At 29.8% G+C, this 13,134-nt stretch overlaps 1 protein-coding gene across 2 annotated transcripts in view; it reads right to left on the minus strand.

The window, feature by feature from the left end:
- The window catches only part of cog6 (component of oligomeric golgi complex 6), a 185,037-nt gene that overhangs the window by 20,902 nt on the left and 151,001 nt on the right, over positions 1–13,134 (minus strand). For both annotated transcript variants that reach the window (XM_036964969.1, XM_036964970.1), the window contains 2 exons: positions 2,965–3,018; positions 2,585–2,664 (listed from right to left, as the gene is read on the minus strand). In XM_036964969.1, coding sequence (XP_036820864.1) covers positions 2,585–2,664; positions 2,965–3,018 — 134 coding nt within the window. The remainder of the gene's footprint in view (positions 1–2,584; positions 2,665–2,964; positions 3,019–13,134) is intronic.

A 13,134-nucleotide genomic window follows, 5' to 3' on the forward strand; every position in this document is an offset into this window, starting at 1 on the left:
GTTGTTTGTGTGGGTAAGGAGAGGTGGTTGGGGTGGGGGTCGGAGAGAGGGGGGGGTCAGAGAAAGGGTAAAACATAGAGAGATGGAGGGAAAAAGCAGGTAGCGAGAGGGGGGGGGGGTTAGGATACAAATAAAGAGAGAGATGGACCAGAAGGTAATTATTGGTGTCCTGCCAATCTATCAGTACTAGTGTGTGTGTGTGTGTGTGTGTGTGTGTGTGTGTGTGTGTGTGTGTTGTGTGTGTGTTTCCATGAATAGAGAACATTATAAACCTGGGTGAGGTACACGAGCGCTGCTGCTCCTCAAGCTGCCTGCATTTCCCAGTAATGTGACTCACAGCACACAAACACACACACCCAAAGCAGCCTCACACTCCAATAGCAGACCCACATATACAACTAAAAGCATTAGCTCCTTAAACAAGAACAACAACACAAACACGTGTAGGGCCTCTCCTCTCTTAACGCTAGCTGTACTGGCCTCTCCTCTCTTAACGCTAGCTGTACTGGCCTCTCCTCTCTTAACGCTAGCTGTACTGGCCTCTCCTCTCTTAACGCTAGCTGTACTGGCCTCTCCTCTCTTAACGCTAGCTGTACTGGCCTCTCCTCTCTTAACGCTAGCTGTACTGGCCTCTCCTCTCTTAACGCTAGCTGTACTGGCCTCTCCTCTCTTAACGCTAGCTGTACTGGCCTCTCCTCTCTTAACGCTAGCTGTACTGGCCTCTCCTCTCTTAACGCTAGCTGTACTGGCCTCTCCTCTCTTAACGCTAGCTGTACTGGCCTCTCCTCTCTTAACGCTAGCTGTACTGGCCTCTCCTCTCTTAACGCTAGCTGTACTGGCCTCTCCTCTCTTAACGCTAGCTGTACTGGCCTCTCCTCTCTTAACACTAGCTGTACTGGCCTCTCCTCTCTTAATGCTAGCTGTACTGGCCTCTCCTCTCTTAACGCTAGCTGTACTGGCCTCTCCTCTCTTAACGCTAGCTGTACTGGCCTCTCCTCTCTTAACGCTAGCAGTACTGGCCTCTCCTCTCTTAACGCTAGCTGTACTGGCCTCTCCTCTCTTAACGCTAGCTGTACTGGCCTCTCCTCTCTTAACGCTAGCTGTACTGGCCTCTCCTCTCTTAACGCTAGCTGTACTGGCCTCTCCTCTCTTAACGCTAGCTGTACTGGCCTCTCCTCTCTTAACGCTAGCTGTACTGGCCTCTCCTCTCTTAACGCTAGCTGTACTGGCCTCTCCTCTCTTAACGCTAGCTGTACTGGCCTCTCCTCTCTTAACGCTAGCTGTACTAGGCTTCTTTCCTATGTTAGTGGTACTGAACCTCATGGAGAGCCTTGCAGTAGATAGAACTAAAACAAAGGGATAGTCATAGCAAGTTTAGACATTCTGGCCTCCAGCCTTGGAAACCAAAGATCAACACTGATTCAAATAAGAGGGCCCACATACAGTTGAAGTCGGAAGTTTACATACACTTAGGTTGGAGTCATTAAAACTCGTTTTTCAACCAATCCACAAATTCCATGTTAACAAACTATAGTTCTGGCAAGTCAGTTATGACATCTACTTTGTTCATGACACAAGTAATTTTTACAACAATTGTTTACAGACAGATTATTTCACTTATAATTCACTGTATCACAATTCCAGTGGGTCAGAAGTTGACTGTGCCTTTAAACAGCTTGGAAAATTCCAGAAAATGATGTCATGGCTTTAGAAGCTTCTGATAGGCTAATTGACATAATTTGAGTCAATAAGGAGTGTACCTGTGGATGTATTTCAAGGCATACCTTCAAACTCAGTGCCTCTTTGCATTACATCATGGGAAAATCAAAAGAAATCAGCCAAGACCTCAGAAAAGTCTGGTTCATCCTTGGGAGCAATTTCCAAACGCCACTTTAATCTGTACAAACAATAGTATGCAAGTATAAACACCATGGGACCACGCAGCCGCCATACCACTCAGGAAGGAGACGAGTTCTGTCTCCTAGAGATGAACGTACTTTGGTGCGAAAAGTGCAAATTAATCCCAGAACAACAGCAAAGGACCTTGTGAAGATGCTGCAGGAAACAGGTACAAAAGTATCAATATCCACAGTAAAACGAGTCCTATATCGACATAACCTGAAAGGCCGCTCAGCAAGGAAGAAGTCACTGCACATGGGAACAAATATCAAACTTTTTGGAGAAATGTCCTCTGGTCTGATGAAACAAAAAATAGAACTGTTTGGCCATAATGACCACCGTTATGTTTGGAGGGAAAGGGGAGGCTTGCAAGTCGAAGAACACCATCCCAACCGTGAAGCACGGTGGTGGCAGCATCATGTTGTGGGGGTGCTTTGCAGCAGGAGGGACTGGTGCACTTATTATTCTGACATTTCACATTCTTAAAATAAAGTGGTGATCCTAACTGACCTAAAACAGGGAATTTTTACTAGGATTAAAATGTCAGGAATATGTGAAAAACTGAGTTTAAATGTATTTGCCTAAGGTGTATGTAAACTTCCGAAGTCAACTGTACACCTTTTAATGTTTTTCATGACCTCATCTTTAATTTGATCTGGTCTTATCTTATGGAAGGAGGACTCACTTGATGGCAGCACTGAGGAGGAAGTTGAGTTGAGACATCACCATGGTATCAGGAGAAGACAGGTAACGATCAAACTGGGTCTGAGGAGGAGAAAGAGGGAGAGAGAAAATAATGCCAATGTTTAGTCATAACTGTCAAACTCAAGAGTGAATCTTTAACTTTCACCTTACACAATATTAACACCCGATAGAGAGAATAACAGAACCAGTTTTACTCCTACTCTCCCTCTCCCTATTCCCACCTCCTCCCTCTCTTCCTCCTCCCTCTCCCTAATCCCACGTCCTCCTCCTCCCTCTCTTCCTCCTCCCTCTCCTCCCCCTCCTCCTCCTCCCTGGTCCTCTCCATGTGAATATAGTAGTGTTTAGGTGTAGCTAACTCACCATGGATGCTTTCAGAGAGGAGCTGTCCATACTGGGGAGGTTAGACAGAGGCCCCTGAAACACAGCAAAACACAAGAAATACACACAGCTAATGTGAGAGCAGCAGAGGGCCACAGCAACACAATGGGGGGGGGGGTGAACCTAACAAGAGATGGTGAAATGAAGGTCTCGCTCTGTGCTTCCATGTAAAACTAAAATAAAAGTGAAAATTTCCTCATTCCTTTTGGACACGACTGTATATTACTGCTGCTATATTACTGTTATATATTACTGTTATATATTACTGTTATATATTACTGTTATATATTACTGTTATATAATACTGCTGCTTTATTACTGTTATATAATACTGTTATATATTACTGTTATATATTACTGTTATATAATACTGCTGCTTTATTACTGTTATATATTACTGTTATATATTACTGTTATATATTACTGTTATATATTACTGCTGCTATATTACTGTTATATATTACTGTTATATATTACTGTTATATATTACTGTTATATAATACTGCTGCTTTATTACTGTTATATATTACTGTTATATATTACTGTTATATATTACTGTTATATATTACTGCTGCTATATTACTGTTATATATATATTACTGTTATATATTACTGTTATACATTACTGGTATATATTACTGGTATATATTACTGTTATATATTACTGTTATATATATATTACTGTTATATATTACTGTTATACATTACTGGTATATATTACTGTTATATATTACTAGTATATATTACTGTTATATATTACTGTTATATATTACTGTTATACATTACTGGTATATATTACTGTTATATATTACTGTTATATATTACTGTTATATATTACTGCTGCCATATTACTGTTATATATTACTGCTGCTATATTACTGTTATATATTACTGTTAAATATTACTGTTATATATTACTGCTGCTATATTACTGGTGCTTTATTACTGTTATATATTACTGTTATATATTACTGTTATATATTACTGTTATATATTACTGGTATATATTACTGTTATGTATTACTGTTATATATTACTGGTATATATTACTGCTGCTATATTACTGCTGCTTTATTACTGTTATATATTACTGTTATATACTACTGGTATATATTACTGCTGCTATATTACTGCTGCTATATTACTGTTATATATTACTGTTATATATTACTGTTATATATTACTGCTGCTATATTACTGTTATATATATATTACTGTTATATATTACTGCTGCTATATTACTGTTATATATTACTGTTATATATTACTGTTAAATATTACTGTTATATATTACTGTTATATATTACTGCTGCTTTATTACTGTTATATATTACTGTTATATATTACTGTTATATATTACTGTTATATATTACTGTTATATATTACTGCTGCTATATTACTGTTATATATTACTGTTATATATTACTGCTGCTTTATTACTGTTATATATTACTGTTATATATTACTGTTATATATTACTGTTATATATTACTGCTGCTTTATTACTGTTATATATTACTGTTATATATTACTGCTGCTATATTACTGTTATATATTACTGTTATATATTACTGTTATATATTACTGCTGCTATATTACTGCTGCTATATTACTGTTATATATTACTGCTGCTATATTACTGTTATATATTACTGTTATATATTACTGTTATATAGTACTGCTGCTATATTACTGTTATATCGTACTGTTATATATTACTGTTATATATTACTGCTGCTTTATTACTGTTATATCGTACTGTTATATATTACTGCTGCTATATTACTGCTGCTATATTACTGTTTTATATTACTGTTATATATTACTGTTATATAGTACTGCTGCTATATTACTGTTATATATTACTGTTATATATTACTGTTATATAATACTGTTATATAGTACTGCTGCTATATTACTGCTGCTATATTACTGTTATATATTACTGTTATATATTACTGTTATATAGTACTGCTGCTATATTACTGCTGCTATATTACTGTTATATATTACTGCTGCTATATTACTGCTGCTATATTACTGCTGCTATATTACTGTTATATATTACTGCTGCTATATTACTGTTATATATTACTGTTATATATTACTGTTATATAGTACTGCTGCTATATTACTGTTACATATTACTGTTATATATTACTGTTATATAGTACTGCTGCTATATTACTGTTATATATTACTGTTATATATTACTGCTGCTATATTACTGTTATATATTACTGTTATATATTACTGTTATATAGTACTGCTGCTATATTACTGTTATATATTACTGTTATATATTACTGTTATATATTACTGCTGCTATATTACTGTTATATATTACTGTTACTATATTACTGTTATATATTACTGTTATATATTACTGCTGCTATATTACTGCTGCTATATTACTGTTATATATTACTGTTATATATTACTGTTATATATTACTGCTGCTATATTACTGTTATATATTACTGTTATATATTACTGTTATATATTACTGCTGCTATATTACTGCTGCTATATTACTGTTATATATTACTGCTGCTATATTACTGCTGCTATATTACTGTTGTATATTACTGTTATATATTACTGCTGCTATATTACTGTTATATATTACTGTTATATATTACTGCTGCTATATTACTGTTATATATTACTGTTATATATTACTGTTATATATTACTGCTGCTATATTACATTTATATATTACTGCTGCTATATTACTGTTATATATTACTGTTATACATTACTGCTGCTATATTACTGTTATATATTACTGCTGCTATATTACTGTTATATATTACTGTTATATATTACTGCTGCTATATTACTGTTATATATTACTGTTATATATTACTGTTATATATTACTGCTGCTATATTACATTTATATATTACTGCTGCTATATTACATTTATATATTACTGCTGCTATATTACTGCTGCTATATTACATTTATATAATACTGCTGCTATATTACTGTTATATAATACTGTTATATATTACTGCTGCTATATTACTGTTATATATTACTGCTGCTATATTACATTTATATATTACTGCTGCTATATTACTGTTATATAATACTGTTATATATTACTGCTGCTATATTACTGTTATATATTACTGTTATATAATACTGCTGCTATTTTACTGTTATATAGTACTGATCGCAGACTACAGGAAAAGGCGGGCCGAACAGGCCCCCATTAACACCGACAGGGCTGTAGTGAAGCGGGTCGAGAGTTTCAAGTTCCTTGGTGTCCACATCACCAACAAACTATTATGGTCCTTGGTGTCCACATCACCAACAAACTAGAATGGTCCTTGGTGACCACATCACCAACAAACTAGAATGGTCCTTGGTGTCCACATCACCAACAAACTATCATGGTCCTTGGTGTCCACATCACCAACAAACTAGAATGGTCCTTGGTGTCCACATCACCAACAAACTAGAATGGTCCTTGGTGTCCACATCACCACCAAACTAGAATGGTCCTTGGTGTCCACATCACCAACAAACTATCATGGTCCTTGGTGTCCACATCACCAACAAACTATCACGGTCCTTGGTGTCCACATCACCAACAAACTATCATGGTCCTTGGTGTCCACATCACCAACAAACTATCACGGTCCTTGGTGTCCACATCACCAACAAACTAGAATGGTCCTTGGTGTCCACATCACCACCAAACTAGAATGGTCCTTGGTGTCCACATCACCAACAAACTATCATGGTCCTTGGTGTCCACATCACCAACAAACTATCATGGTCCTTGGTGTCCACATCACCAACAAACTATCATGGTCCTTGGTGTCCACATCACCAACAAACTATCACGGTCCTTGGTGTCCACATCACCAACAAACTATCATGGTCCCTGGTGTCCACATCACCAACAAACTATCATGGTCCTTGGTGTCCACATCACCAACAAACTATCATGGTCCTTGGTGTCCACATCACCAACAAACTATCATGGTCCTTGGTGTCCACATCAACAACAAACTATCATGGTCCTTGGTGTCCACATCAACAACAAACTCTCAAGATCCAAACACGCAAAGACAGTCGTGAAGAGGACACGTCCCTCAGGGGACTGAAAAGACTTGGTATAGGTCCCCAGATCCTCTTCACTTGCTGTCCCTCTTGTATTTTGTCAATAACTTTTGTCTAATTGATGAAATTTGCACTGAATTAATTTGAATATGTGTTGATTAATTTGTTCCATCAATAATGAATTTACTCACTTGGGCCAATCAAGACTGATGAACTAACGTATTTTAATTACGTATTTTTTTTCTAATCCACCAGTTGGTTGTGACTGTTGCTGGAGCGGAAGAGGACATTGGTGCTATGATGGACGGACAGACAATTACTTTACTAAGAGTCTAATCATGTGGTAACCATGACAACAGCTCGTCCGGAGTTATCAGGTAAACAATGGTGAAACGTAAAGAAGAATAAAGAGAAGGTAAAAAAAAGTGCTACATTATATTACTGTTATATATTACTGTTTTATATTACTACTGCTATATTATTGTTATATATTACTGTTATATATTACTGTTATATATTACTGTTATATATTACTGTTATATATTACTGTTATATATTACTGCTGCTATATTACTGTTATATATTACTGTTATATATTACTGTTATATATTACTACTGCTATATTACTGTTATATATTACTGTTATATATTACTACTGCTATATTACTGTTATATATTACTGTTATATATTACTGCTGCTATATTACTGTTATATATTACTGCTGCTATATTACTGTTATATATTACTGCTGCTATATTACTGTTATATATTACTGTTATATATTACTACTGCTATATTACTGTTATATATTACTGTTATATATTACTGCTGCTATATTACTGTTATATATTACTGTTATATATTACTGTTATATATTACTACTGCTATATTACTGTTATATATTACTGTTATATATTACTGTTATATATTACTACTGCTATATTACTGTTATATATTACTGCTGCTATATTACTGTTATATATTACTACTGCTATATTACTGTTATATATTACTGTTATATATTACTACTGCTATATTACTGTTATATATTACTGTTATATATTACTACTGCTATATTACTGTTATATATTACTGTTATATATTACTACTGCTATATTACTGTTATATATTACTGTTATATAATACTACTGCTATATTACTGTTATATATTACTGTTATATATTACTACTGCTATATTACTGTTATATATTACTGTTATATATTACTACTGCTATATTACTGTTATATATTACTGTTATATATTACTGCTGCTATATTACTGTTATATATTACTGTTATATATTACTGCTGCTATATTACTGTTATATATTACTGCTGCTATATTACTGTTATATATTACTGTTATATATTACTACTGCTATATTACTGTTATATATTACTGTTATATATTACTACTGCTATATTACTGTTATATATTACTGTTATATATTACTGTTATATATTACTGTTATATATTACTACTGCTATATTACTGCTATATATTACTGTTATATATTACTGCTGCTATATTACTGTTATATATTACTGCTGCTATATTACTGTTATATATTACTGTTATATATTACTGTTATATATTACTACTGCTATATTACTGTTATATATTACTGTTATATATTACTACTGCTATATTACTGTTATATATTACTGTTATATATTACTGTTATATATTACTGTTATATATTACTACTGCTATATTACTGTTATATATTACTGTTATATATTACTGCTGCTATATTACTGTTATATATTACTGCTGCTATATTACTGTTATATATTACTGCTGCTATATTACTGTTATATATTACTGTTATATATTACTACTGCTATATTACTGTTATATATTACTGTTATATATTACTGCTGCTATATTACTGTTATATATTACTGTTATATATTACTACTGCTATATTACTGTTATATATTACTGCTGCTATATTACTGTTATATATTACTGTTATATATTACTACTGCTATATTACTGTTATATATTACTGTTATATATTACTACTGCTATATTACTGTTATATATTACTGTTATATATTACTACTGCTATATTACTGTTATATATTACTGTTATATATTACTACTGCTATATTACTGTTATATATTACTGTTATATAATACTACTGCTATATTACTGTTATATATTACTGTTATATATTACTGTTATATATTACTGTTATATATTACTACTGCTATATTACTGTTATATATAAACTGTTATATATTACTGCTGCTATATTACTGTTATATATTACTGTTATATATTACTACTGCTATATTACTGTTATATATTACTGCTGCTATATTACTGTTATATATTACTGTTATATATTACTACTGCTATATTACTGTTATATATTACTGTTATATATTACTACTGCTATATTACTGTTATATATTACTGTTATATATTACTACTGCTATATTACTGTTATATATTACTGTTATATATTACTACTGCTATATTACTGTTATATATTACTGTTATATAATACTACTGCTATATTACTGTTATATATTACTGTTATATATTACTGTTATATAATACTGTTATATATTACTGTTACTATATTACTGCTGCTATAATACTGTTATATAATACTGTTATATATTACTACTGCTATATTACTTTTATATATTACTGCTGCTATATTACTGTTATATAATACTGTTATATATTACTGTTATATATTACTGCTGCTATATTACTGTTATATATTACTGTTATATATTACTACTGCTATATTACTGTTATATATTACTGTTATATATTACTACTGCTATATTACTGTTATATATTACTGTTATATATTACTACTGCTATATTACTGTTATATATTACTGCTGCTATATTACTGTTATATAATACTGTTATATAACTGTTATATATTACTACTGCTATTTTACTGTTATATATTACTGCTGCTATATTACTGTTATATAATACTGTTATATATTACTGTTACTATATTACTGCTGCTATAATACTGTTATATAATACTGTTATATATTACTACTGCTATATTACTTTTATATATTACTGCTGCTATATTACTGTTATATAATACTGTTATATATTACTGTTATATATTACTGTTATATAATACTGCTGCTTTATTACTGTTATATATTACTGTTATATATTACTGTTATATATTACTGTTATATATTACTGTTATATATTACTGTTACATAATACTGCTGCTTTATTACTGTTATATATTACTGTTATATATTACTGTTATATATTACTGCTGCTATATTACTGTTATATATTACTACTGCTATATTACTGTTATATATTACTGTTATATATTACTACTGCTATATTACTGTTATATATTACTGTTATATAATACTACTGCTATATTACTGTTATATATTACTGTTATATATTACTACTGCTATATTACTGTTATATATTACTGTTATATATTACTACTGCTATATTACTGTTATATATTACTGTTATATATTACTGCTGCTATATTACTGTTATATATTACTGTTATATATTACTACTGCTATATTACTGTTATATATTACTGCTGCTATATTACTGTTATATATTACTGTTATATATTACTATTGCTATATTACTGTTATATATTACTGTTATATATTACTACTGCTATATTACTGTTATATATTACTGTTATATATTACTACTGCTATATTACTGTTATATATTACTGCTGCTATATTACTGTTATATAATACTGTTATATAACTGTTATATATTACTACTGCTATTTTACTGTTATATATTACTGCTGCTATATTACTGTTATATAATACTGTTATATATTACTGTTACTATATTACTGCTGCTATAATACTGTTATATAATACTGTTATATATTACTACTGCTATATTACTTTTATATATTACTGCTGCTATATTACTGTTATATAATACTGTTATATATTACTGTTATATATTACTGTTATATAATACTGCTGCTTTATTACTGTTATATATTACTGTTATATATTACTGTTATATATTACTGTTACATAATACTGCTGCTTTATTACTGTTATATATTACTGTTATATATTACTGTTATATATTACTGCTGCTATATTACTGTTATATATATATTACTGTTATATATTACTGTTATACATTACTGGTATATATTACTGTTATATATTACTGGTATATATTACTGTTATATATTACTGTTATATATATATTACTGTTATATATTACTGTTATACATTACTGGTATATATTACTGTTATATATTACTGGTATATATTACTGTTATATATTACTGTTATACATTACTGGTATATATTACTGTTATATATTACTGTTATATATTACTGTTATATATTACTGCTGCCATATTACTGTTATATATTACTGCTGCTATATTACTGTTAAATATTACTGTTATATATTACTGCTGCTATATTACTGGTGATTTATTACTGTTATATATTACTGTTATATATTACTGTTATATATTACTGTTATATATTACTGTTATATATTACTGTTATATATTACTGGTATATATTACTGCTGCTATATTACTGCTGCTTTATTACTGTTATATATTACTGTTATATATTACTGGTATATATTACTGCTGCTATATTACTGCTGCTATATTACTGTTATATATTACTGTTATATATTACTGTTATATATTACTGCTGCTATATTACTGTTATATATATATATTACTGTTATATATTACTGTTATATATTACTGCTGCTATATTACTGTTAAATATTACTGTTATATATTACTGTTATATATTACTGCTGCTTTATTACTGTTATATATTACTGTTATATATTACTGTTATATATTACTGTTATATATTACTGCTGCTATATTACTGTTATATATATATTACTGTTATATATTACTGTTATATATTACTGCTGCTATATTACTGTTATATATATATATATATATATTACTGTTATATATTACTGCTGCTATATTACTGTTATATATTACTGCTGCTATATTACTGTTATATATATATTACTGTTATATATTACTGTTATATATTACTGCTGTTAAATTACTGTTATATATATATATATTACTGTTATATATTACTGCTGCTATATTACTGTTATATATTACTGTTATATATTACTGTTATATATTACTGCTGCTTTATTACTGTTATATATTACTGTTATATATTACTGTTATATATTACTGCTGCTATATTACTGTTATATATTACTGTTATATATTACTGTTATATATTACTGTTATATATTACTGTTATATATTACTGTTATATATTACTACTGCTATATTACTGCTGCTATATTACTGTTATATATTACTGCTGCTATATTACTGTTTTATATTACTGTTATATATTACTGTTATATATTACTGCTGCTATATTACTGTTATATATTACTGTTATATATTACTGTTATATATTACTGTTATATATTACTGTTATATATTACTGTTATATTACTGCTGCTTTATTACTGTTATATATTACTGTTATATATTACTGTTATATATTACTGCTGCTATATTACTGTTATATATTACTGTTATATATTACTGTTATATATTACTGCTGCTTTATTACTGTTATATATTACTGTTATATATTACTGTTATATATTACTGTTATATATTACTGTTATATATTACTGCTGCTATATTACTGCTGCTATATTACTGTTATATATTACTGCTGCTATATTACTGCTGCTATATTACTGTTGTATATTACTGCTGCTATATTACTGCTGCTATATTACTGTTTTATATTACTGCTGCTATATTACTGTTATGTATTACTGTTATATATTACTGTTATATAGTACTGCTGCTATATTACTGTTATATATTACTGTTATATATTACTGTTATATAGTACTGCTGCTATATTACTGTTATATATTACTGTTATATATTACTGTTATATATTACTGCTGCTATATTACTGTTTTATATTACTGCTGCTATATTACTGTTATATATTACTGCAGCTATATTACTGCTGCTATATTACTGTTATATATTACTGCTGCTATATTACTGTT

Source organism: Oncorhynchus mykiss, chromosome 27, assembly GCF_013265735.2.
Source record: "Oncorhynchus mykiss isolate Arlee chromosome 27, USDA_OmykA_1.1, whole genome shotgun sequence".
Taxonomy (NCBI): domain Eukaryota; kingdom Metazoa; phylum Chordata; class Actinopteri; order Salmoniformes; family Salmonidae; genus Oncorhynchus; species Oncorhynchus mykiss.